We start from the raw sequence: 24,682 nt of genomic DNA, 5'->3' as shown, positions 1-24,682 counted from the left end.
GACTCGCGGCCGCCGCACGTCCCGCTCCCGCCCGCCGCTCGCTAATTCCACGGTGAATCCAGTGTTTTAGTGTCATGTGATAGTGCAGTGTTAACAATGGAGTCCACGCCGATCTGCCGGTGCCGTGTGCTGTACCTCGGCTCGGCGGTCCCGCAGCAGAGCAAGGACGGCCTGCAAGGCATCCAGGAGCCTCTGCGCGAACTGTATCCGGAAAAGGGAGCGACAACCGGCGGCATAGACTCGTGGCTTTCGGTGTGGTCGAATGGAATTCTGTTAGAGAACGTGGACGAGAGCGGCTCGCGAGTCTCGAGGTTTTTTCCCATATCGAGCCTCCATTATTGCGCAGCCGTGAGACGTGTCAGTGTCGAGGGTGCGCCGAGATTTTTGCCTTTGGACTCTCCGTTCGCCAGAGCGCCCGCGGCACGGCGGCCTCCTTTATTCGCGGCGGTTCTGCGTCGCACTCAAGGTATTAAAGTTCTCGAATGTCACGCGTTTATATGCAGACGTGAAGCGGCAGCCAATGCGCTGGTTCGATGCTGTTTCCACGCATATGCGGATAGCTCATATGCCAAGCGCCTGGAAGCCGAGCGATCGCCATCGCAGCTGGCGCCGGAACAGGACGAGGAAGTCGAAGTGTTCGACGGCGACGAGAACCACAAAGTTTGGATAGGAGAAGTGGAGAGGGATGACGCCAGCGACGAAATCCCCCATCCAGCCAGAGCGCCTCGACCGCGGCAGATAACGCGACCTGCATCCGTGCCTCCCCCGCCACCGCCTCCCGAAGAGCCCAAAAAGAAATCCACAACGAAAAAGTCTAAGAAAAAATCGTCAGCATCAGCGGACGAATTGTACGCCACGATGCCGGGCCCTGCGCCGCACATGAACGGGCGGTCTTTGGGGCGAGCTCCGCCGGCTTGGGCGGCCGCACATCCCATGGTATTGGTGGCTCATCCGGCAGCGACGTTACCGCACGCCCGGCCGGCGACGCTGGGCCACAGAGGCCGCGTCCCGGCCGCGCTGGCTCCAGGGCCTTACGCTGCGCTCCCTCCGCCGGGAAGGGGTAGAATACAGTACGCAACCGTCGACCCTAGACGCTCGAAACCGCCGCCGCCACCGGCTCTCAAAGCTGCTCAAAGCATGACCGGTTTGGAAGCTGTAGAAGACGCTGGTGGTATATATAGGAAGAAGGGACACTTAAACGAGCGTGCTTTTTCATACAGTATTAGACAAGAGCACAGAAGTCGATCACATGGATCTCTAGCTAACTTAAAGTTCGCTGCTCCACCTGAGGTAAGTTAGAAACTTTGTTTACATAATATGTACCTCTTATTGCATTTATAATATCTTTTATTTTATGTTAAATTATTCTGCAAACTTATTTGAAACTTGATAAAATCTTCTCGAGCACATTAATTGAATGCGTCACTAAAAAGTTGTTAAATTTAAACATTTCGTAAAAGTAATTAAGAGTAGTGAAATAATAACCCATATTAGTAAATAGATGTACGCAATTATTGGTCATAATAATTAAATCTAATTGACGAAGCCTGTAAAGATGTTACGTGGAGGTTGCGCGAAGCCTACACGCAATTCTGTAATAAACATTTGTAAATCGTTAAAATTCATCTCATATAAAATAATACCAGAGAAAATAAATCATATACAATCAAATCATCATACATAAAAGTTTAATCATAAATACAATATGTATTATGAAATTCGCCTCCTATTCAAATAATTACATATTACACATTTTAATTGGATTTTTGACTACAGTGCTATCGGATTTAGATAAGGCATTGTAATAGTTATACAAGATGCAGTCAAAACCATCAAAATGACAAACATCATAATATTATTAAATAAAAATATATTAAAAGACATGAATTCCAGCTTCTGCTTTACTATTTATTGTTTGAATAATTCCCTATTCAGTCAACTACAATATGTGACTAAAAAGATTGAGATATTTTGTTTAAGTATATAAAGCCATCATAGTCCTTGCATATACTTCAATTATCTACTATATAAAAATAAGTCGGGTTTTCCTTCCTCCATAACTCCAGAATGCACGAACCGATTTCCACGGTTTTGCATTCGTTGGAAAGGTCTCGGGCTCCGTGAGGTTTAGCAAAGAAAAGGTGTCTCTGGTGGCGAAACGGAGTTCGCCGGGTTTGCTAGTAATAAATAAATATAAGAGTTTTCCTCCCTAGATATAATCTAGAGCAACACTATTTTTAGTGTCGCGGTAGTCTTAAATAGCATTGTGTTAACAATTTATTAACGCACGTATAAAGTGTTTTTATATTCTTTATTCTATGGCTAGAAGTTAGGTAAGTCTAGATAGGCTAGCGTATAAGTAATTTAAGATACAGATTACAGGCGATGCCGGTCCGATCGATGCGGTTGCGTCGATTAAGGAACTCGGCACGCGGTCAAACTAGTTAGAAATGTCGTCGTTGATGCTACCACAGATTTGATTCTAACTACATTATAATGTATTTCATAATACATATTTACATATATATACGATGTTTCGAATATTACAAAATGTTTATCGAACAACTGGTAAGTAGGTATACTTAAATAGCGAATTCATAACAGATAGGTACCCTAGTAAAAACAATTTGAAATTTTATATTTATATGTAGTTAATGATTCATTAAACTCAGAATATAATAGAAATATTTACAAGTTGTATACCTATGCGTGATAATTATAATAATATCGCAAAATCAATCTATCGTTATGATTTGCAATTATTTTTAAAGGCCTCTAAAAATATAGTCAGATCAATATCACATTATTGTTACCTCGTAATAAATCAAACTTGTTTCTCTACATCTACAATATTTAATGGCTGCGTTAAGGTGACTAGTAGACTGTAGAGCAAAACGCGAATTTGCTGCTAAATTATAATGCTTTAAAGTATATGATTAACTGCAGTAAAAAATCTCAGATAAATATATGATATTCTTCAGGAGATAAACTAGTTGGATAGTGTGTTGAAAACACAATACAACTTATTTTAGTCGATAGAAAAAAATCTCAAAGGTACCTCTAAAAAAATCTTTTGATGCTTAAAAACCATACTAAACTACATGCAATCATTCTGTTTTTTCGGCAAATAATTCTACAAGCAACATACTAATATAATACTGTGGTATTTTTTAGTCCAATCAATAGATTTCGTGTAAATCGCAAATTCTTATTCCCAAACCAAAAACGTACGCATGTGTGCGTGAACGCCTGTGTACCGACACCGACACTACCGGCCGAGGCCCGTTCGTAATGATTCGCGTATGGCGATTGGCGTCGGGCTGCAGCTGTGGCGCGGCGTGTGTGTGTGAGTGGAATGAAATGCTTGCTCAGGGCAGCGCCTTAAAACAATATTTTGTTGTAAGCTGTAGGTATCATATTAAATTCCACACAAAATTATTTTATATGAGCTCATCATTACGTAAGCATGTAATTCAAAAACGTTACATACATATTACTAATCACGACTTGAGTACCTATTGGTCAATAGGTATAAATGAAAATGAATGTCTTACGGTAAAAAATAATAATATTAGTAAACAAATTTTAGTGACGCATCTTCTATACTAGGCACAAATAATTGGCTGTAATTTATACTTAGTAGTGAATAAGTCTTTTCATAAATCACAATAATATGCACAACTTTTCCTCTATATTCTTAAAAACTATTCTATTTATGATCGCTTTCACAACTTCTCGATTATACTTACTATACTGTTTAGCTTATCAGTCAGATAAATTACAAATTATGCTTGAAAATAAGCGTCAAATAGGTTATCAGAGACATTATCAGCAATCAATAATTATTTAAAAAGAAAAACCAAATTTTCTTGCACAATAAAGAACATTAAATGACGAAAAAAATCACGTTCCATCGTTAGTGTTGCACATTGGTGTGACCGAAAAGTATTAAAATATTTCAAGTACCTACATTCAACTGACTAATGTATTCATAACGTGAGGTGGAGTAATAAAGGCTAGAATGAAATAGGTGTTGCAGTTCAGGATAAGGATTTCTCTTGACCTCGGTGCTAACTAAATTCGGTTGTATCGATACATGATTTATAACTGAACAAATTTCACGAAGGTTCTTAGTTTTTCTAGACTGGGAAATTGATTTGACCGTCACGTTAATTGAAATGATTATTCTAAAGGGTTATTAATATGTATAAAATTAAAAGGGTAAATAAAATTGAAAAAAATCATACCTACCTCTTTTACATAATTCTATGTTTTTTTTTAATATACCGAAATGTGTTTCTATGTATTTCTTATTTTCTTAAAATTAACTTATGTATATTATTTACACACTTATATACTTTGCAAAAAGGCAAAGAAATGTATGTTTTGGGAGAACATATTATGCTTATCTAAATTTAGAACGACCGCGACGCGAACATGATGTTAGTGCGTTGAATTCTATTCTTCGACGCGAATAACACACCCAAATTCCTTACAAATTTAGCATTTTTTTTGGTTAGGTTACAATAATTAATTATAGGCAGCGTATCTAATGAAACAAAGATTATGTAAATTATCTTTGATTTTGCTTAATCTATTTAAAGGAAATCATATATGTAGTTTCAATTTCACCAATCTATACATATAATAAATTATAATAGGGTTAATTCAAAAGTGACTAGTTGCAAATTATTATAAGTGATTTAACCGAGTTCTGATTTAGCTTCTTATAAAAAATCCCAAGGCACAGTTACACTGCACCACTTTACTTTAAATGTAGCCATTCAAGTCGCGTGCGACCTATTGTCATCTGAACAACTTTATTCATTGAATATTTATACAAAACTAGTCTCTAATTCAATGGAATAAGGACACTCTAGTATAAGGTTAGTATTTACTATTAATATGTATTCTATACATAGGAAAATAAGCATTAAGTCCTCGATATATGTGCTATTTTGCTATGAAGGTGTTGGGGGTGGATCCCACGACTTGAACGGTCAGTGGTTCTGCAATTGTTCAATGGCGTTCTCACGAATGTATGGTCAAAGTTGTTTTAAATGTAATAAGGATATTAAAGAAATTTCACCTATTATAGTACCTAGTAGCTCTTCCTGTTTATTTAAAGACCAAGGTTTTAGGCATATACAAATTGATGGTATGAACTAACGATTACGAATTATTATTTTAGTTCAAAATATGATTTAGTTTTTAACTTTATACACATTCTTCAGCGCTCGAAATCACACACATAAATATATGTGTAAAAAACAGTTGTTACCTTCAACTTCAATACCTATAGAACGAATATGTACACGAATTTTTGATTGAACACTTGACCGGTGATATGTAAAGCTTTATTTGTTGCCGAAACAATAAGTTTCAATAGCTTGAGTGTATTGTTTTGTAAATATTACTTACATACAGTCAAACAATAGAAGATGGATGAACCAAGGTCATATTTGAATCAAGATACGTCTCACATTTTTGAAATACAAAATACTAAAATAGAAAGGCGTGTAATTAATTATTTTTCTGTTAGTCTCTTGCATCTTTTGAAAATATCACGTTGAGTAGGTATGAGATTTGTTATGTCACATGAATATTTTTAAACCCGTACTAATATTCAAGAAAGGAGAAAAAACAATCGTTTTTTATTCTCTACGGAAAGTTTCTTGAATTTAATAACGAAGTCAGTCTTGAGTTTTATTTAATTAAAAAATATGATAGATGCAAATTCCTAACCTCTAGCTGTGCCTTTTTATGAAAGGCTATGTACCTACAGAAGTAAATATTCTTCAAATTCTAAACTAATATTATAAAGAGGAAAACTTTGTTTGTTTGTTTGATTGTAATGAATAGGCTCATAAACTTCTGGACCGATTTTGAAAATTCTTTCGCCATTCGAAAGCTACATTATCCACGAGTAACATAGGCTAGGTTTTATCCCGGAAATCCCACGGGAACGGGAACTATGCGGGTTTTTCTTTGAAAACGCGGGCGAAGCCGCAGGCGGAAAGCTAGTATTTAAATATTTTAATTATTTGTTTAATACTTTATTATAATTAACTAATCGAAAACGCCATAGTCAGATATCATAACATAGGTAGGTATAATAGGTAATTATTTTAGTAAAATAACGCTATATTTAAAAATGTACACGAGAATAAAAATAAACATAAGAATATTATGGAATGGAAATATGAATGATGTACATTGGCCTTGAAATTCCTAACCTCTAGCTGTGCCTTTTTTGTTATATAAGTTATTGTGAAGATACCTACGTTATTACAAATTCTTCTTTAAAATTTTCATTCACTGGGTAATGTAATGGACCCATTTATTCATTCAGCCATTTTGTTTTAAGACATTCTAATGATCTTATAAATAATGAGGTTTAATGAATCCCATTTTAAGTACATTCAATCTTACTTGCATACATACATAGTCTTAATAATCTACTTGTCCCACGCAATTTCGTTTTTTCTCAAAAGAAATATTTTTTCCGTAGACGAAGGCTCGTCGATAAATGGAATAACTTATAATTTTTAATAATTAACCTGGCCTGGCCGGGCCTCCTGAGATTACCACACTCAAAGATTAGGAACCTACATCGAATTCTTCAGCTATTAATGATGCCGAAGGAATAGAATTTCGACTTTTATTACTACGTTTTATAAATGTCGAACAAAAAATAAATAAAAGTATCACATAAGGAAAAGCAAAACTCGCCATAGAAACAGTAACAAGGGCTCACAGTTAAATTGGCACCAAAGTATCAATTACGCACGTGCACTATAAAGCAAACGAGCGAATCGTATATTACTTTTTAATTTGCGATTTGTATGTATAGCGGATTGACTTGTTTCACCTGTTATTTACCTTGGTTTTACTTTAACGAAGCATTGAATGATCTCTTAACATGATTGTTACGAGAAAATCGTTCATGAAAATTATAGTAGGTACTTGCCTAGAATTAAAATGAATACCAGAGTACTAGTAATGTATTATATTATCTGTTCAAGAGCTAACAACTATTTCGCTCGTGATGTTCACTAGGGTTAAATGTATTCACTTTTACGTAAAATATCTATAAATAAAATGAAACAATAACTCTTATTCTTGCATGTCTTTCTGAATCTTTATATTGTTTAACCTCAAATAACAGCAGCTGAATAAACTCAAATATCTTCACAAGATTGCAACGAATTGTATATGGGCTGTGCAAATACGATCACGTTTTTAAATTTCACTTTAAACTATTCAACTCCAACAAATACTTGATGCCCTTTCTCTGATTTACCTTCTAGGAGCCAATGCCGAGTACTTTTTATTACATGGAGGTCTGTATCACATGTAATATGAAATTATATTTTTATCTAAATTTGCACGCGGTTTTTGGACTTTAAGCTTTCGCTTTTTAACCGTTTCATATTGTAATATATAATTTTATATTGTATCTAATATACTTAGACATTTTTTATATAGGTTTTCACTAAGGGTTTTCACTTTTCATCACGTATAGAATATTTAAAGATCTGTTAAAGCAGAATTAGAAATAAAAATATTGTATTTGTAACGTCTGACTTTACAATTGTCTATGCTTTGTTTCTTTTTTTATATTTTTACGCAATTTTTTACGACTATTCCAATGTCGCTTTCACTTTATGTAATTATTTTTGCACGGCTGTATTTAACAGTGATAGTATTTATAATTTCATTTATATTTTTTCATTATTCATATAGGTATGTTAATATAGGAATCCTGTTTAACAAAATATAAATTGATAATTTTTATGTCGATGTGTGAGACACCTTCTTAAAATACAGTAGACAGTGTTGTTTGGAAGAAATAATTTATTAAAATTCATATATAAATTTACGTGACATTTCATATGTTTTACATTCATAATCATAAATCATAGTAGGTATTACCTCGTCTACAGGTATATTGTGCAAGTATAAATACATGCGTGAAATTTTAATTGAACGTGTTTGAAAGTGGAGAGGATGTCCGATTGCCGACATGCTTTGCGTTTAATTTTACAAGATTCCTGATAAGTGGTCGTGTGAATATTTAAATAAATTTAACTTTTATTATTGCTATTTTTTGTGTGATGACAACTTGAAGATGATAGACTAATATTCTAGATTGGTTGTGGCGTGGTAGGGACATGATAGGTCGGAGGTTAAAGTTGCTCAGGGTAGAAAAGTCCTATAGCATAACGGTACTTTTTAGATTGATCTGGAAAATAAATAACCTTTATAAATTTTTTCCTTTATTTAGTTACATTCATTCTTCAGTGCTGATGGTCTTAGATTTATTTATTGTAAATTCATCTCACTCGCTAGGCCACTCATAAACTTTTTTACTACTGTGTAATCAATTAATTAATAAAAAGATCAATACGTAGAGAAACCCAAATACTTACTTAAATCAAAAATACCTAAGTACTGCATGCAATTCCGCGAAGAAAACTATGTAAGTGCAGCACGGACATTTTCCCTCTATATCAATGGTTGTTCCTTTGAACAATTTCCTAGAAAGAAAGATAAGAAAATGCACATGTGGTATTTATTCGTCCTAGCACGGTCATTTACCACAAACAATGTAACGGCCTTGGTACAAAGTAGCAAATATGCAATAGTAAAAGGCGGAGGAATTTATTTAATTCCAGCACGCTATACCATTGTACAAAATGCTTTACTAATTTAATTACAATTACAAATATTGACGAGAAAAAGCTTTGTATGATTGATGGTTAACACAGACGTTAACATAGACTGAGACTGATAAGGTTTTTACAATTAATTTAAATTTTGTCTTCTTGTCTCAATGTTTTGGTACTTTCTTTCGTAAAAATAGAAAGAAGTTTATCAATCCAGCCAGTATTTCAGTTATTATGAAGGGAACACAATGACCATTTTAATATTCGAAACAAATATCACAACGTCATTGTTCTATAGTCTATACTTATGTCACAGATAATATAATACTATACATACTTATGTACCTATAAGAAATATGAAGGTAGTGGGTACACGTATGTCGCGGTGTCGTTGTTTATCGCATAAAGCACAATAACATAATGCATACAACCATTGTAACAGTAACATTGTAAGGACAAGATCTTTGTTGTGCGGGTTTGACCCAGTTCATGTGCAGTTCATATAGGTATAGTTCAGTATAGGTACTTTATATAAAGGATGCGTTACCGTAGGAATAGGTTAGTATGAGTTTTCTAGTAAAATTAAAGAGAACTTGTGTGTCAACAATATTCTGTTTATAGTTAAGATGTGGTTAGCTGGTTACACCAAGCGGAAAATACCAACTCAATAGTAACAATTAGCGCATACATTATAATAATATTATATAATTTAAATAATAGCTACAGGTTAGACAATAGCGGTTTTAATAAAATACGGTTATAGTAAAAATACCTTTTTATTTATGGTGTTAATATACTCGTAACGTTATAATTGCTGATTTCACGGTTACCTTCGTCGCGAGTCACCATGAAATTGTATAATCAGTGAATAGGTACCGAGAAAATTACCAAACAATGCCTTACTTCTTATTGTATTGAGTCGTTATAATGTACTTTGGTATAATTGAAATCTGTTTTGAATCAATGCTGGATTTGAATACTTGTACTACTAATTTACACTATACTATGGTCTACACTTTTAGTAATAACAATTCATAGGTCGAGTACCTTATCGGTGGACTAATATTATACTCAATAGTTTTTTTTTAATAACAAAGGAATGGAAATCGATACGCAGTTTCAGAAAATTATACTAAAACTTGACTGAAAAACGATTGTATGATGAATAATTTCCTATGTTAATAATTTTCATTGGTGTTAATAATTAAGTCAAAATTTATTTTCGTATGGTATCCCAGTGAAATAATATAATGATGTTTATCTGTAAATAAATGTATATGTTTTTCATGCTTAGTAGTTTTAGGGCCGATTTTTCAATCCCGAGATAAACAGTCTAATATCTACCCATCGAATAGATTTGTTCAATTGTTTATCTAACTCATAACGGCTCGCCTATTTTTCAATCGTGATTTATTTGATGAATAACTATCTGACCAAATATTTCCATATTGGCAGCTCTGCTCTCGGAGTGGCGAAACAAACATATTAAATAAGTCAGGTTAGAGCGGGATAGAGTCAACTCTTGCAATTAGTCAACAATCGTCATTATGACACACGTCAGGAGTGCATTTTAAGTTTGCTTGTGTTCTATGATTTTTGATTCGAGTAAAGAGTTTTGATTAAATTTGTCTTTAAATTTAAATATATTTTACGATCGAAACGACATAAAGCCAGCGTTCGCCAAATTTTCAATGGCATGGTCATCAATACTACCAAAAACATCAATTTCAATATGATTTTAATTGATAATAATTATATAGAAAGAGGCTTAATTGTAAATAATTCTATTCTCTATGTTATTACAAACGAAAATATCCCAAATTTGACACGTCAGTTGTCAAATCAAACGCCTATTCGTCGAATAGCACGCTATCTGGCCGTTGGAGCGGCAGATAGATTTATTCGTCAAATAACGTAGTTATTCGATAGATAAGCCCTATTCGTCTATTGAAAAATTGAATATTTTGTTAACTGAAGAATAAAGTCTATCTAGCTGTTTATCTGGGCATTGAAAAATCGGCCCTTATAGAAATTTAATACGAGTATTTTTAATATAATTTATTAAGTTATGTTAATCACTGACGCTCTCACAATTTACATATTTTGTTAAAAAATATAAATCGTAATGAATTACATTGTATTAAGACATTCACAAATAAATCTTAGTTGTAGAGAGAAGGAAATATTTAGAATCCAAAAAAAAAACGAGCAATTCTTTAACTATATTTTAGAAAATGTTACTTCGTAACTACCTAAGTAAGACTACCTATATGTACATAAATAGCAGCACGTATCGAGAAAATACAATTACTATGTACCTAGTTATTGTGAGAAAATGGATAGTTTACATATTACTTACACCCATCATTTAATTAAATACAAAAATCTTTACGAACTCAAGATTTATTTAAGCAAGATAGGAAAAAACTGTATTAATTTATCTTCTGATGTGTTTTTTAATTGTTAAGTGCGGCTTTCACACGCTATGTAACTATCACTGAAATAAAGCAATTAGTAGAAGCATTTGAGATGTGAAAAAACAATATTATTTATGTGCATACGTACACGTACATTTGCTTAAAAAGTCGTCGACAATAAAAGAAATTACATTCTGACTGTATTATAAAGGTACTCCAATTTTGTATGTTGGTAAAATAAATAAATAAATTAAATAAAATATTAAGTAATAAATTTTTTATCATTTTATATTTCACTGTCGTATTTATACATTTTCTTAACTCTAGTATCAAGTATGTATTAGAATGCTTAATAACATATTATTTTACTTTTATCAAAACAAAAAATCTTACTTTCACGAATTACTTTCATATAACATAATATATTAAGTACCTACTTGAGATACTAGAATGAAACAATTTCAAAAGCTGAGAGATTTTTGCCATTTGTTTTTAGATGCACAAAAGCAAAATTACATTTTATAATCAGCGAGTAACTGAGATACTTCGCGAAAGTTTTTGCATTTTTATTACTTTATTACCAAATCAGTATTAAATAGATATTTTACACTGCTTAATATAAAAAATTGCATAACACTCATAAGATTCTAGATAGGTACCTACAGGCAGGCGCAATTTCCCGACGTCAATTAAATGTAGAAACATGGAATTCAATAATTATACACCGTGTGTTATTTCTATCGATTAAAATTAGCGACGACTCGATAACACCCGTAATCGATTATGAAAGATCTAACGATGTTTTATAATCGATTGCAAGAAATTCTTTAGTTGATAGAATTATGCGATTTATAACGAAGACAAGACAGGTATTCCCTCTTCTCATTAAACCGAACAGATTTTATACAGATAATAACGAATTTTATACGAGAAATAATGTACATTTTTTAATCAATCATGTATATAATATTGTGTGTTTTCATCGCGTTTTGATTGGTCAGTCCGTCAATCAAACATAGTCAGTTAATTTTTTCAATTTATTTTATAATTAGTACCTATTTACCTAACTACCTAACATTTAATAAATTTCCATTTGTTGATGAGTATACATTAAATTATTGATTGGAACTCATAAAATAATATAATGATGTCATAAATATTTTGTTAATTACGCGAATAAATTAGGATTTCACATAAGTTACCATAACTTAAAAGTAAATGTAATTGAAAGTAAAAATAAATTAATTAAATTCTATTCTCTCTGGTTATTTTAGTAAACATTCGTTTTAACATTTAATATAATAATACTTTCTATTATTATAGCTGAAGAACGTCATTCAGAGTTGGCTTATCACAGTATTTTTCTCATTTATACAAAATAGGCTTTATCTCTGGGAGATAAATGTCATTTTAAGAGAAGTGTTTAGGAATTTTGTTCACGGTGCACGAGCACATTATGTCGACAAGTTTTGCCAACGTGCGTGGTTGCGCAACTGTGTCTTGGTATGTGTTACGTGTTATCTATCGAATATAGGTTGTTTAATTCGATAGGTTATAGGCTATACACATACAGCCTCTCATTGGCTTTAGTGTTGACGCGGTTAGAATACTTATATTGAAAAATCGCGCAATGAAAGGGTTAAGTCATTGACATGGTATTGTTTCACGTTGTAGTTGTTGAATTCCTAAGTTTGGTTTCATTCATGCCACAGACAGATAATATTTCTTTTTTTTATCTTAGTTTGTATCAATTAAGTAATGTGTAGTTATAAAAACCATAGTACATAATATACATTACTCATTTTACCATAAAATTATTCTCGTAATACATACATGTATTCATAGAATAAATTATCTATTATTCAACGAGAGTAAAACATTATTTATTACAAATTGAAAAAATGATAATATGCAAAACATCCTTGTTTCGTAAGCATTGACAAACCGGTCCCATAGTTTATATGCAAGCTAACCATAAACACTGCATACGAAATATATTGCAACCATGCATTTTTACATGCGCGATTAATGAAATCTGTCCGCGCCTTAATTAACACGTATGTTTGTACTAAGAGAAATGAACCTTAGTTACTAAATAATAAAGGTTATAGATAGGTTTTCATATCTCTATGTAGGCCTAAGTAAATGCAAATGTCACGCAAGTGGCACGTCCGATGGAATGCGGGTTTCGAAGTTCGAACCAACTCGTGTTCCGAATACACTACGCATTTTCCAATGCTTGGCAAATTTGAGCCTTATTTGCATATCATCCCTTGAATTAATCTTTAGTATCTACTAGCTTTCCGCCCGCGGCTTCGCCCGCGTTTTCAAAGAAAAACCCGCTTAGTTCCCGTTCCCGAGGGATTTCCGGGATAAAACCTATCCTATCTCGCAAGTTGGATCGAACTGCACATGGTGTGCGAATTTTATTATAATCGGTTAAGTGGTTTAGGAGTCCATTGAGGAAGATTGAGGACAAACATTGTGACACGAGATTTATATATATTAAGATTTATTAATATTAATTCAAAATAGTATTATATCAATTGACCTGTTTATAGAATATCTTCTATTACATACGAGATAAGGTCATATAAGGTGAATGTCTATGCATTTTAAATACCTATGTAGTAAACATGTTTATACAGATTATACACAGAAGTAATTAATGTAGGAGACGTATTTTTTCTGAAACCGTACTGGTCTAAAACCAGTTTTACGAATCCCCAGGTGGTTTCAATATGAATTAATATTTGTATGAATTATATCCCCATCTTTAATTCCTGGTACGAACGCTGTCAGGCGGGTCTATTGAATGTCAATCGGTCAGTGATCTTGGTTTTGGCGGGAGAAACTCGATTGGTGACTTTTTTGTGTATTTTACTTTCTCAGCTGTCGAAACTTCGCAATGTTGTTTTGCGAGATGTTTTAAAGTACCTTTTGTTTAGATAGGTAACCTTTTATTTGATATGCCGCCATAGATTTAACGTTTGTTGACATAAGACCTACCCTGTGTATTAGACAGATACCTTATTAACTTGAATGTGCCAAGTAAAAATCAAATTCTACAAAATAATGAGCACTTAAAGTCACACAAGTACCTAAGCTTCACAATTACATAAATTATGCAATTAGAAAGAAGTATTCATTATTACTCATTAAAACACTTCTCATAATGAAAATACTTTGTCTCTGTCTGATTTAGACTTTATGTTGATCTCTTCTAATAAATGAGTATATTAATAAACAAAAAAACAAAAGCAGGAAGAATAAGAGAAGTATGACAGTGTGTGAAAGCGATAACCTTGAACAGGCACAGTGTCGCCCTCTTCGTGAATGGCCAGACAACGGTGACCCACAAACGTCATTATAAAACTGTTTCCGATATTTTTGTATTGTAGCGGTACTCACCGTAATTGTATCTGTGACAAGCATATAATTTCGTATCATAAACTTCAACGGTCATGGCTTTACATGACTAATTTTTCTCTGATTTTTACTAAAATATTGGTATTTTCATAGGTATTTATGGATACTTTTTTGTATAATCTGTGGCAATTTTATTTAAAAACTAGTTTACCGCCAATTCTTTACGATCACGAAATATGAAAACTGAGAGATATTTATAAATCTAATGAAAAGAAAAGCAGTTCAAATTGCGAGTGATTGTTTTCGCATTCGTAGCTCTAGACTCTAGTGAAATAAGCACAATAAGTCACGTATTTTATAAACTTTCAATGATGTGCGAAAATATATCCAATATCCATTAAAAATTTATTTCTGTAAAATAAAAAATGGCTCTTTATAATAAAAATTAACTTACAAATTGATAGTACAAGTGATAACTGCGTTAAAAACAACCGACTTCAAACTTGCACTTGCAAAATTTACAAATACCTACAGACAAAAATGCTCATAAAATAAAAACTACTGGACCTATCCGAATAAAATTTTTATGGGACCAATTCGACACCATCCCGCATCGAACAAAAAAAGAATCACGTAAATCGGTTCAGAAACCTCGGAGTAATCGGTGTACATACATAAAAAAAAAAAAAAAAAAAAAAATATACCGGCCGAATTGATAACCTCCTCCTTTTTTTTGAAGTCGGTTAAAAATGTACTTATCCGTTAAGTAACTATTCTATTCATAAATGTTCGATAATCCAAAGCAATAACTCATTACTGTTATGGACAAATCGTGTGTTATTAAAGATTGACTCAGGGCCATCAGCTTTCGTCAATTTGTGCCTACCCTTGAGACGTGGAATGAGGAATTAATCAATTTAAACATACCGCTAATACTATTTGTAAACCTAATTGATTACTTGTTATTTGGTTGATCATCTGTATGTACTTGTAATTTTAAATCTTATTGGTTCTCCTGCATTTTCATTGCTTCATTTTGAAACAATATTTTATTGTTTCAAAATTAGGCTTATATAGCTCTTGTTACAGAATACTTGATAACTGTTGTAGTCAAACATACTATTTAACATTAACACACAGACAAGTCTTATAAGAACGAATGATCTCTAAAAGCGAATATTACTGAGTATAAATTTAATAGACAATTTAGTACCTACTTAAATATAAAAAAGTGTAGATTAGCTCAACACAGCCTGTAAATAAAAGATCCATATCAACAAGAAAGTGGATTGATAATATAATTACAGAATAAAAGGCTTAGTAGTTCGTTGGCTTGATAAATCCTAAAGCCTGTACGTGAATCCCCGGTGCATTACATAATAAACATACATATTTATAGCTTTGTTGATACCTACGTTATGTACTGAACTCGATTATCTTGTTTAGTCATCTTTAAATCGTATTTTGTTATGAGATTTTATATCAATCCTAACTCTTCCGTCTTTTATAACTATAAAATTCGTCCATCCCTCCAACTAATTATAAGCTTATAAGAGTAGAATGATCTCATAATTGCTATTTCATTAAAATATAATTACTACGTACCTACTATGGTCTGCGTTTAAATGCGTGTAATCAAAACTTTTAAATTGTGATGTAGAATTATATCACTCTATAAATTAGTAAATTACACATTATTCCATGATATGATACAGATGTTACAAATCATAACAAGTCAATCCCGAAGAAAGACTTCATCATAGCATAATCATTTACTTCACCAAGCATGTAATACATGAATAATATTGTCTATAATCACTATATTCAATCACTGAGCCATGTTTCGATGCACATATAAATACATAATATGATCAATGATTATACCTAGTACCTATAGTATTATGTTATCTGTGATTATACTAAGTGCTTAACGAAAGTGCTGTGTCACACAAATATTATGAATCTGTGACGTAAGTCGATAGGTTTCGAGCAAGCTTGGTTTCGACTTCGAGTAAATAGAAAATGTTGATTTTGAAATCATATACCTACTTACGCCTTCGTTAGAGGAAAGCTTTTTAAATAGAGGTGTGTGTTTTCTTGAATTACAATTTTTATTGTTTGTACGTACCTAATATTAAAACAGTTTATGACTTTGCGCGTGTGTTTATGGTCAAATACGGTTTATGGAAAAGTGTATTGACAAATTTCGTTGATTACCTACTAGATGAAGAATACAAATGTAATTGTATGATAGGAAGAGGAAATCTAAATTAAGGTCTCTTGATAACTAATTTTATGCCAAATTGACCCCACGTCCGTTTGGCAAAACCAGTTTATCCTAGGCATAAAAAGACTGCCCAAAAATCTGGTTTAATCAGTAACAAATTGTTTAGTTGTCCGTTAATTACTTAATTGATAGTCCTTCAGAATTGCATAGATAGTAATTAAACAAGCTATTTAAATTTTAAATGTGGTAATGACGTTTTTAGAACATTATAGGTACTTAATAATCCTAAGAATAAACATAATAAGGCGTACCACATATCTTTCACTAATTTAATGTGGTACCTAAGTAGTTGAATGAAATACCTAGGTACGAAATTTCTTTGTGACATAAAATTTTCAAATTCCACCAGATTACAAGAGCTCTGCGAACTTATGTAAAAACAGTAGCGGAAGTCAGTTCTTACGTATCGAATTCTTTATAAAAGATTAAAACTGACAGGTTTATTACAACATTTGTACGAAGTATGTTTGTATATTTACTCACCCTTATCACCCATTGAAATAGATACTATGGTACCAGCTCCACGTTATAAAAATATGTTTGATTTGAGAAAAATCATTGAGAGTAGGAAGCATCTTTTCCAACCAAGCATTTTTACGCCACACCGTATTTTCACATTAATAAATATATTTTTATAATAATACGCTATCATTTCATAAGTGTTTCAATTGAAAACTGATGTTCTTCATATTCATTATTCATTCAAGTCTTATCGACTAACGCCCACATTGTGAAATGTCATTCTGATCTACTCGTGTGGGAACTGGGAAATGTGTGCTATGTGTATGCTGTATGACTGTATGCTGTTCATTCATCTCGATATTGGCACGATTATTCACATATTATTATCTAATCGTGTATCTTGTAGTGTTAATACGATTATTATAATATGTACAGTTGGTTATTGGTAGAGTTTACTTATTATAAAACTCTCCGTGCTCCGCGATTTTACTCGCAGTGCTCCCTCTGTTAATCATAGCATGATGATATGTAGCCTTCCTCGATAAATGGGCTATCTAACACCGAAAGAATTTTTCGAATCGGGCAGGTAGTTCCCGAATTATCGCGTTCAACAAATAAACAAACTCTTCAGCTTTATAATATTAGTATGATATATGTATATTAGACTACAGGCCCGTGTTGAAAAAATTATGGCTCATTTGAGCCACCAGGTGACCTATCTAGAACGATATAAGATCATTAAATAATAAGATTCAGCACTATGACATCTCTTGTAAGCTGTCCACCTGAGTGCAGATGAAAATTCAAAAGTTCAGGTAGAGATTTTTTCCTCTTGTCTCTATTATTTTTGTACGGCGTTGCGGAATAATGGATTAAAAGCAGTATAGAAATAGTATGATACAGATGCCGTACAAAATCAAATGACCAAATTTACCCCGGCAACTTTCGAAAAATAAAAATAAATTCCGACTTTGTGGACCACCATTTTTGTGGACAGCTTACAAGTGACGTCATAATGCTGAATCTTATTATTTTATGCTCTTATATCGTTCTAGATAGGTCACCTGGTGGGTCAAATGACCCATAATTTTTCAACACGGGCCTGTAGTCTATATATTATGTTTGTAAAGTTTGTCTATCAATTAGGTGCATGTCAGAATAGTTACTCTTACTCTTTGATAGTATTAAATTTATCTGTCTCTCTCTCTCTGTTCTGCTGCTAATCATATTATATGAATTATGTGGTTTAACATATTGCCACGCATATACAATATACAATACAGGATACACACTATACAATACAGGATATGGAATAAGCGGAAATCACAAATTTATAAGGATTCATTGTCTCAGTTTACGCTAGATTTACAATATGGTATCATTCTAAGGGTATCATGTTTTCTATGCAACTGATTTATTTACGTATATTGCTGGATTAACCGTACAAAACTCAACAAATAATAACTGTTTTAATCATAGCATAACATACAAAAATACAGGCATCCTCATATTATTAAGGTGAGGCATAATTAATTACACATATTTTTGTAATTAACATATCCTGTAAAACCTTAAGAAATAAGAAGATATCCAATGTCGAATGCAATCACGATATGAGTTTTTAATACGACCTTTAAAATTAGCCTGAGGGCGGATCTCATGCTCTTTGGTATGACGTGACTCGTGTGTTATTTTTAAGATCAGTCTTTTGTTGTTTTTTTCAGTACATATTTGCCTTTTTATTTTATTTTTCATGAGTCAGGGAGGTATTTACCTCGAAACTTAACGAATTGTATTGAGCAAGCCGTGATTCGTGCACCATAATAATTCGGAAATATAATATGTTGTTGACCTGAAAATGATTTGGTCACTACAATATTTTTAAATTAATGTAAACATTGAATTGAACAATCAGATACATTTTAATATTCTCCCAAGCATACTTTTATGTAGGACTAGCTTACCGCCCGCGGTTTCGCCTGCTTTGTCTAAAACCTAATAAATTATGTACTAAAACCTTCCTCTTGAATCACACTATCTATTAAAAAAACCGCATCAAAATCCGTTGCGTAGTTTTAAAGATTTAAGCATACAAAGGGACATAGGGACAGAGAAAGCGACTTTGTTTTATACTATTTAGTGAAGACACGTTAAATGAATAGTTATATAATGAAATAACAGTTATAATTAATTTAAACCCAATACATCAATTAGCAATATCCATTAATTACAAGGTTTTTAAGTTCTAACAGTGTTCGTAGTTGACATATACGGTGATTCAGCTTTCCTTTTGAACCAGCCTAACTTCTTCATTGCACAACTGTTTTTTCACACATTTGATTCGAATTTCTAAATACCGCTTTTTGTATGCGAGTTTCGGTGAGAAAACCGGGCAATTAACGATTTGATGCAGATTTATTTCCTGCATGTTATATAAGGTCACGTAATATTATGGCCCATAGGTGATTGTCACACTTTGAATAATTTTGTGTGTGAATCTAACATGTATGTAGGTTACGCTGAATGGAATGTTTCTGCTAAGATATTATGTATATGATGGTGTTATTGATGTTTGGGTATAACGAATGATTTCATCTATAATTTAGACTAGGGATGTAACGATACCGATACCTATACCGATATATCGGCAAGCCGATATATCGGTATCGCCGATAATAAAACAACCGATACCGATACCAAACAATTCAAAAAACCGTGCCCAATGAACGATGCGGGAGGCCGCCCGCGCGTGCGCACTTTGTTTTCTGAAAAAACTACCAATAGTAAACTTTTATTAGGTACTGATTGTATGTGTATTACTTAAAGTTTAACTGACTTTGTAAAATAATAATACAAAAATAAATGGTTTTGTTGTTTTATGATTTGGCATTTTTATTTAAAATAATACGATTAACAGTTGAGTCTCTATTAAATGTTGGTAACTTTTTATGAATAATTCACTATTTTTTTTTCTACCAAGCCATCGATATCGGTATCGGTATCGTATCGGCAAAATCATGTATCGTTACATCCCTAATTTAGACTAAACTAGTTTGCTGGTTGAAATGATTTTAATGGTTGTTTGTTTTCATACAAATTATGTTCATTATGAATATACCTATTACCTACCTATTGATTTGTTTCGATGTTTTAATACTGATACAAAATTTATGTGTATTACCTAATATTATCTACTTAAAAATACATCTTAAACCTATTTAATACCTACTATTTATAATCGTCATTATACTACTTATAGCCCAGGGTGAACCTTCAGTTCACCCCCGCGTCCGCGTTAAAATGTAGAAGCCCTTCTGGCTAACATTGAGAAACACCTTACAAAAAAAAAAAAACTACTTATAGAATTATGTTGAATATTTATCAATATTGTAATTACGTTTAAAAATAGAAGGCTTTTCTGTTAAGAAGTTATTTGTTTTGAAGAGCCACCGTCATATTTATATAAACTCGTTATGGTTCTGCTTACTATCCTATTCCTTCTATACATATACTACCATACATAACATGCGTATTCACAGTATTTGTCCATTCAGGTTTACAAGACAATACTCGTGCAATGTATTGTGTACCTTAAAACCTGGGCATTATAAGCGAATTTACATTACCATGGCTACGGTCAGACACATATAACAAGAAACTATTGATTAACAGCTTTTACCTTCCCATTCACGCTTTCTTTTTATTTCAACACATCTTTACTTTGGGTGCGCTCCTTGTTTGGCGTACGGAAATAAGCTTTTACTAAAATGATTAAATTTATGATTTTTTAAGTGCTACGTACATAACGTGCATACAAATTGAGTTATTACATAGTCAGTGAAGGCTTATATCGCAGGAAGTTGAGCCAAGATTAACGTACCTACTATTTATATTCTGTGTTAATGTTAAGGCACTCGCTGCCCATAAAAATTGACAACAATTTGTTGAAACTTGAAACTGTTGTTTACCATAAAGGTCATTTAATATTGTAGGACGAAAATTATGTATGAGGCTTTTTATAACAAGTTTGATAAGTTATATAGCTTCTCAAGTAAGGGTTAAATCAGTGAGTCAATAATTATAGTCTCTAACTGTAGAGCTCAAAAATGCTTTTTCTATTTATTATGATACTTCTAATAAACTAGACAATTTTGTTGTTATTTGTCATAAAAATTTCTTATCATATTTGTAATTTATCGACACGTTAACTACTATGTTGATAAGAACCTAATAATTTCAGACATGATTTTAATCATTTTATGCAAAACTCTATATTAAATAAATAAAATCTTATAAATACTTATAAGAACATATTAAAATAAGGTTCTATCGCTTATAGCAACGCAATAGAATTAAACTATTAATAGATTGATATCTATTAATAGTTTAATTCTATTGCGTTGCTTTTCTGATATCCCATGGGTCCATGTTACTTGTTTCACCTTACAAGGGCCTCGTGGTCTACAAGAAAGCAATTTCAATAAGCTGCGATTGCATTACAAATCTAGATGGCTTGCATAACAACCTTACATCAAGGGAGATACAGATATACTCTTATTATTTATGAACAATGTAGGTACATAATAAGAAATACTTAGGTAATATTAAACGAAAATAGACATCGAATTTGTTTGATAAATATGAACTTTTGTAACCGAATATCGTGTATTTTAAATATTTGTTTATTATTTGAATAGATCCATTGGTATTTTATGGATTCTGCTTTAATGTATTTAAAACGATAATTAAAGCAACTGAATATATTTCGTAATGCTTTCTTCATACCTAGAGACAAAACAATACCTAGTTTGTTAAACCTAATTATACTGTGCATTCTTTTCATATAAAATATATGAAATTTCTTTACAAGCATGATAGTTACTTTCACTTCAAATTTACGCTCATTTCAGCTAAATTTATAAATAAAAATGTAATCTAGCTAATTAAATTTTGTTCATATATTCCTACTAAACATTCCAGGTGGAGACAGGTCGTGAAGAGCTGAAAAAGGAGCGAGAGATCATGCAACTGGTGGCCGGGCTGCAGCTGAATTCAGACGAGATCGAGCGGCGCGAGCTGCCTCCGCACATGATGAGGGGCAGGCATGCGCCTAGGTGAGCTAACTTACTAATATTATAAGGCCGGTTGCAGAGCTTGACCGACCATCAGTGCTTACGTCAGTCGCGCTTGTCATATGTATGGAAACACGCGTGCGTCTGATCGGTCTAGCAATGAACAGTTTTATGAATTTCCATACATGATGGTCGGTCAAGCTCTGCATCTGGCCTAAAGAGGAAAGGTTTGTTTAATTGTTTGATTGATTGAATAGGCTCCGACGCTACTGCACCGATTTATAAAAATATTTTACCATTAGAAATTAGAATCCTATATTATAATTTATACATGATGAACATAGGAACATATTTTATGACGAGCGGCTAGTTCTAACAAATAACTCTGTCCGTCTGTCTGTCTCTTCTTTCTTCACGCCTCAACCACTTTGGATTAAATTTAGTACAGAGATAGCTTGCGAGTTGTGACTTAAGAAAGGATTTGTTCGGATGGTTTGTTTATTTTGAATCTTTTTTTTACTTAAGTATAAACCCTTGTTCTATTTGATTTATAACATACATGGATACATAGACACACATTATTTGTATAGATTTGATTAATCCATACTAATATTATAAATGCGAAAGTAACTCTGTCTGTCTGTTACTCAATCACGCCTAATGTCGCCTCTACACATAGGCCAGCGCATTCGCCAGCGCGCTGGCGGTGCGCTTGCAAACGCGCTTGTGAGTAATCCACACATTGGAAGGTCGTTCAGTATGGTTTGGTTCGAGCCAATGTGCGGACGGATTCAAAATGGATGTAACAAACAAAGAAATAAACACACTTTCACATTTATAATATTAAAATAATATTAAAGTAGGATGCTCTTTGTGAAGTAAAACATTGTGAGGAAAACGGCATGTACAAGAACCTTATTTATTTGGCACTTTTAATACATACAACATTTTTATTTTTATGGTACTTATTTTTTGGGTTCCACAGGCAGTTTTAACTCTGATAGAGCTCAATAAATTTAAATGTTTCCTCGTTACTCATATTGTTCGCCATTTTGTCAAGTTAGGTGTTAATTCGCCGCAAGAAAAAAACGTGCACTCCTGATCGCTGCTACAGTCAAACTGATCGCGCGGCCAATGTGTGGATGGTGCGCCAAGCTTGCGACAAGTGTCCTTTGATGTTTCCGACACCGCGCGGCAAGCTCGCAAGCGCGCTGGCCAACGTTCAAGTACCTACCACCAGCGCGCGAACGCCCGTTCTACACATTGGACAAGTGCATGTGCCAACGCGCTTGCCAACGCGTTGGCCTATGTGTAGTGCCGGCATAAACTACAGAACCAATTTTCATGAAATTTGGTATGGAGATATTTTGATATCCGAGAAAGGACATAGGCTACTTTTTATCCCGGGAAAATTACGCAATCCCGGAAATCCCACGGGAACGGGAACTATGCGGGGTTTTCCTTGACTGCGCGGGCGAAACCGCGTGCGGAAACCTAGTTTAATTATAAGGCAATAGCCGAGAAACATAGTTCTTAGTTTTAAGTCAATGCACTCGATTAATTTTTAATTTACTTTTTATCATTTTCAGATAACATCATGCCACATTCGTCGGCAGTGCCATCACAACCAAAAGCAGTAAAATCTCAAATCGCGTGCGCCTTCCGAATGCTGTTAATGACAGAATGGTCATATAACACGAACTAATTTATTCTTATAAAGTGATTCGATATACCGTGGCAATCGAAAGTAGATTAACCATTTTAATCGATTCCAATATCTAGGCAAATCGATTAAACGACACCAATTTTTACATGAACATGTTTAAATCTATGTTAGTTTAATATACCTTAGAAACGAATATATTAAATGTAAACAGTATAAATGTGTAGATTAAGCGTAGTTTATTTTTGTAGAACATTTTTTACCAAATGCAACAGTTGGAGATCTTTTGGTTGTAAAGTTTTATAGATCTTTGATTATTTACATGTCTAAATGGATTTTAAAGTGGAATATTTATGAGCCAAGTGTTGGCTGATCCAATCCACTGAGAGAAAAAGACGTGACACAAGCAGCTGTCACTCTGTAGTCACGCATAGAGGAATTTAAGTAAGGTCTTTACGCAGTGGTGCGTGACACTAACCAGTCAGTAAATAATCAAAGGTTTCAATAAATAAATGCGGGAGATTATTTATAAGTTAATAAGATGTAATGTTGGTTGTATAGTCAATATGTTGCAAATTTGTTATATGTATTCTTCGAACACTACTAACTTTTCCTTAATTTTCACTTTTTAATTTAAACATTAACCTTTAGGCTGGTTGCAGAGCTTGACCGACCATCAGTGCGTAGGTACGTCAGTCGCGCTTGTCATATGTATGGAAATTCATAAAACCTTTCATAGCTAG

General features: G+C 33.1%; 1 protein-coding gene across 2 annotated transcripts; it reads left to right on the top strand.

The window, feature by feature from the left end:
- Positions 1–2: 2 nt before the first annotated feature.
- Positions 3–24,682, top strand: LOC123700164. Of its 2 annotated transcripts, XM_045647300.1 has the most exons (3): positions 3–1,290; positions 22,185–22,318; positions 23,866–24,682. In XM_045647300.1, the coding sequence occupies exons 1-3, from the start codon at positions 97–99 to the stop codon at positions 23,867–23,869; spliced, it is 1,332 nt and encodes a 443-aa protein (XP_045503256.1). In that variant the 5' UTR covers positions 3–96; the 3' UTR covers positions 23,870–24,682. The 2 variants fall into 2 exon arrangements, with proteins under 2 accessions (XP_045503256.1, XP_045503257.1); XM_045647301.1 differs by lacking the exon at positions 23,866–24,682 and having other exon boundaries at positions 22,185–22,322.

Source organism: Colias croceus, chromosome 19, assembly GCF_905220415.1.
Source record: "Colias croceus chromosome 19, ilColCroc2.1".
In the NCBI taxonomy this organism is placed as follows: Eukaryota; Metazoa; Arthropoda; class Insecta; order Lepidoptera; family Pieridae; genus Colias; species Colias croceus.
The sequence above is the reverse complement of the archived record's forward strand: the minus strand, read 5'-3'. Positions and strand labels throughout refer to the sequence as shown.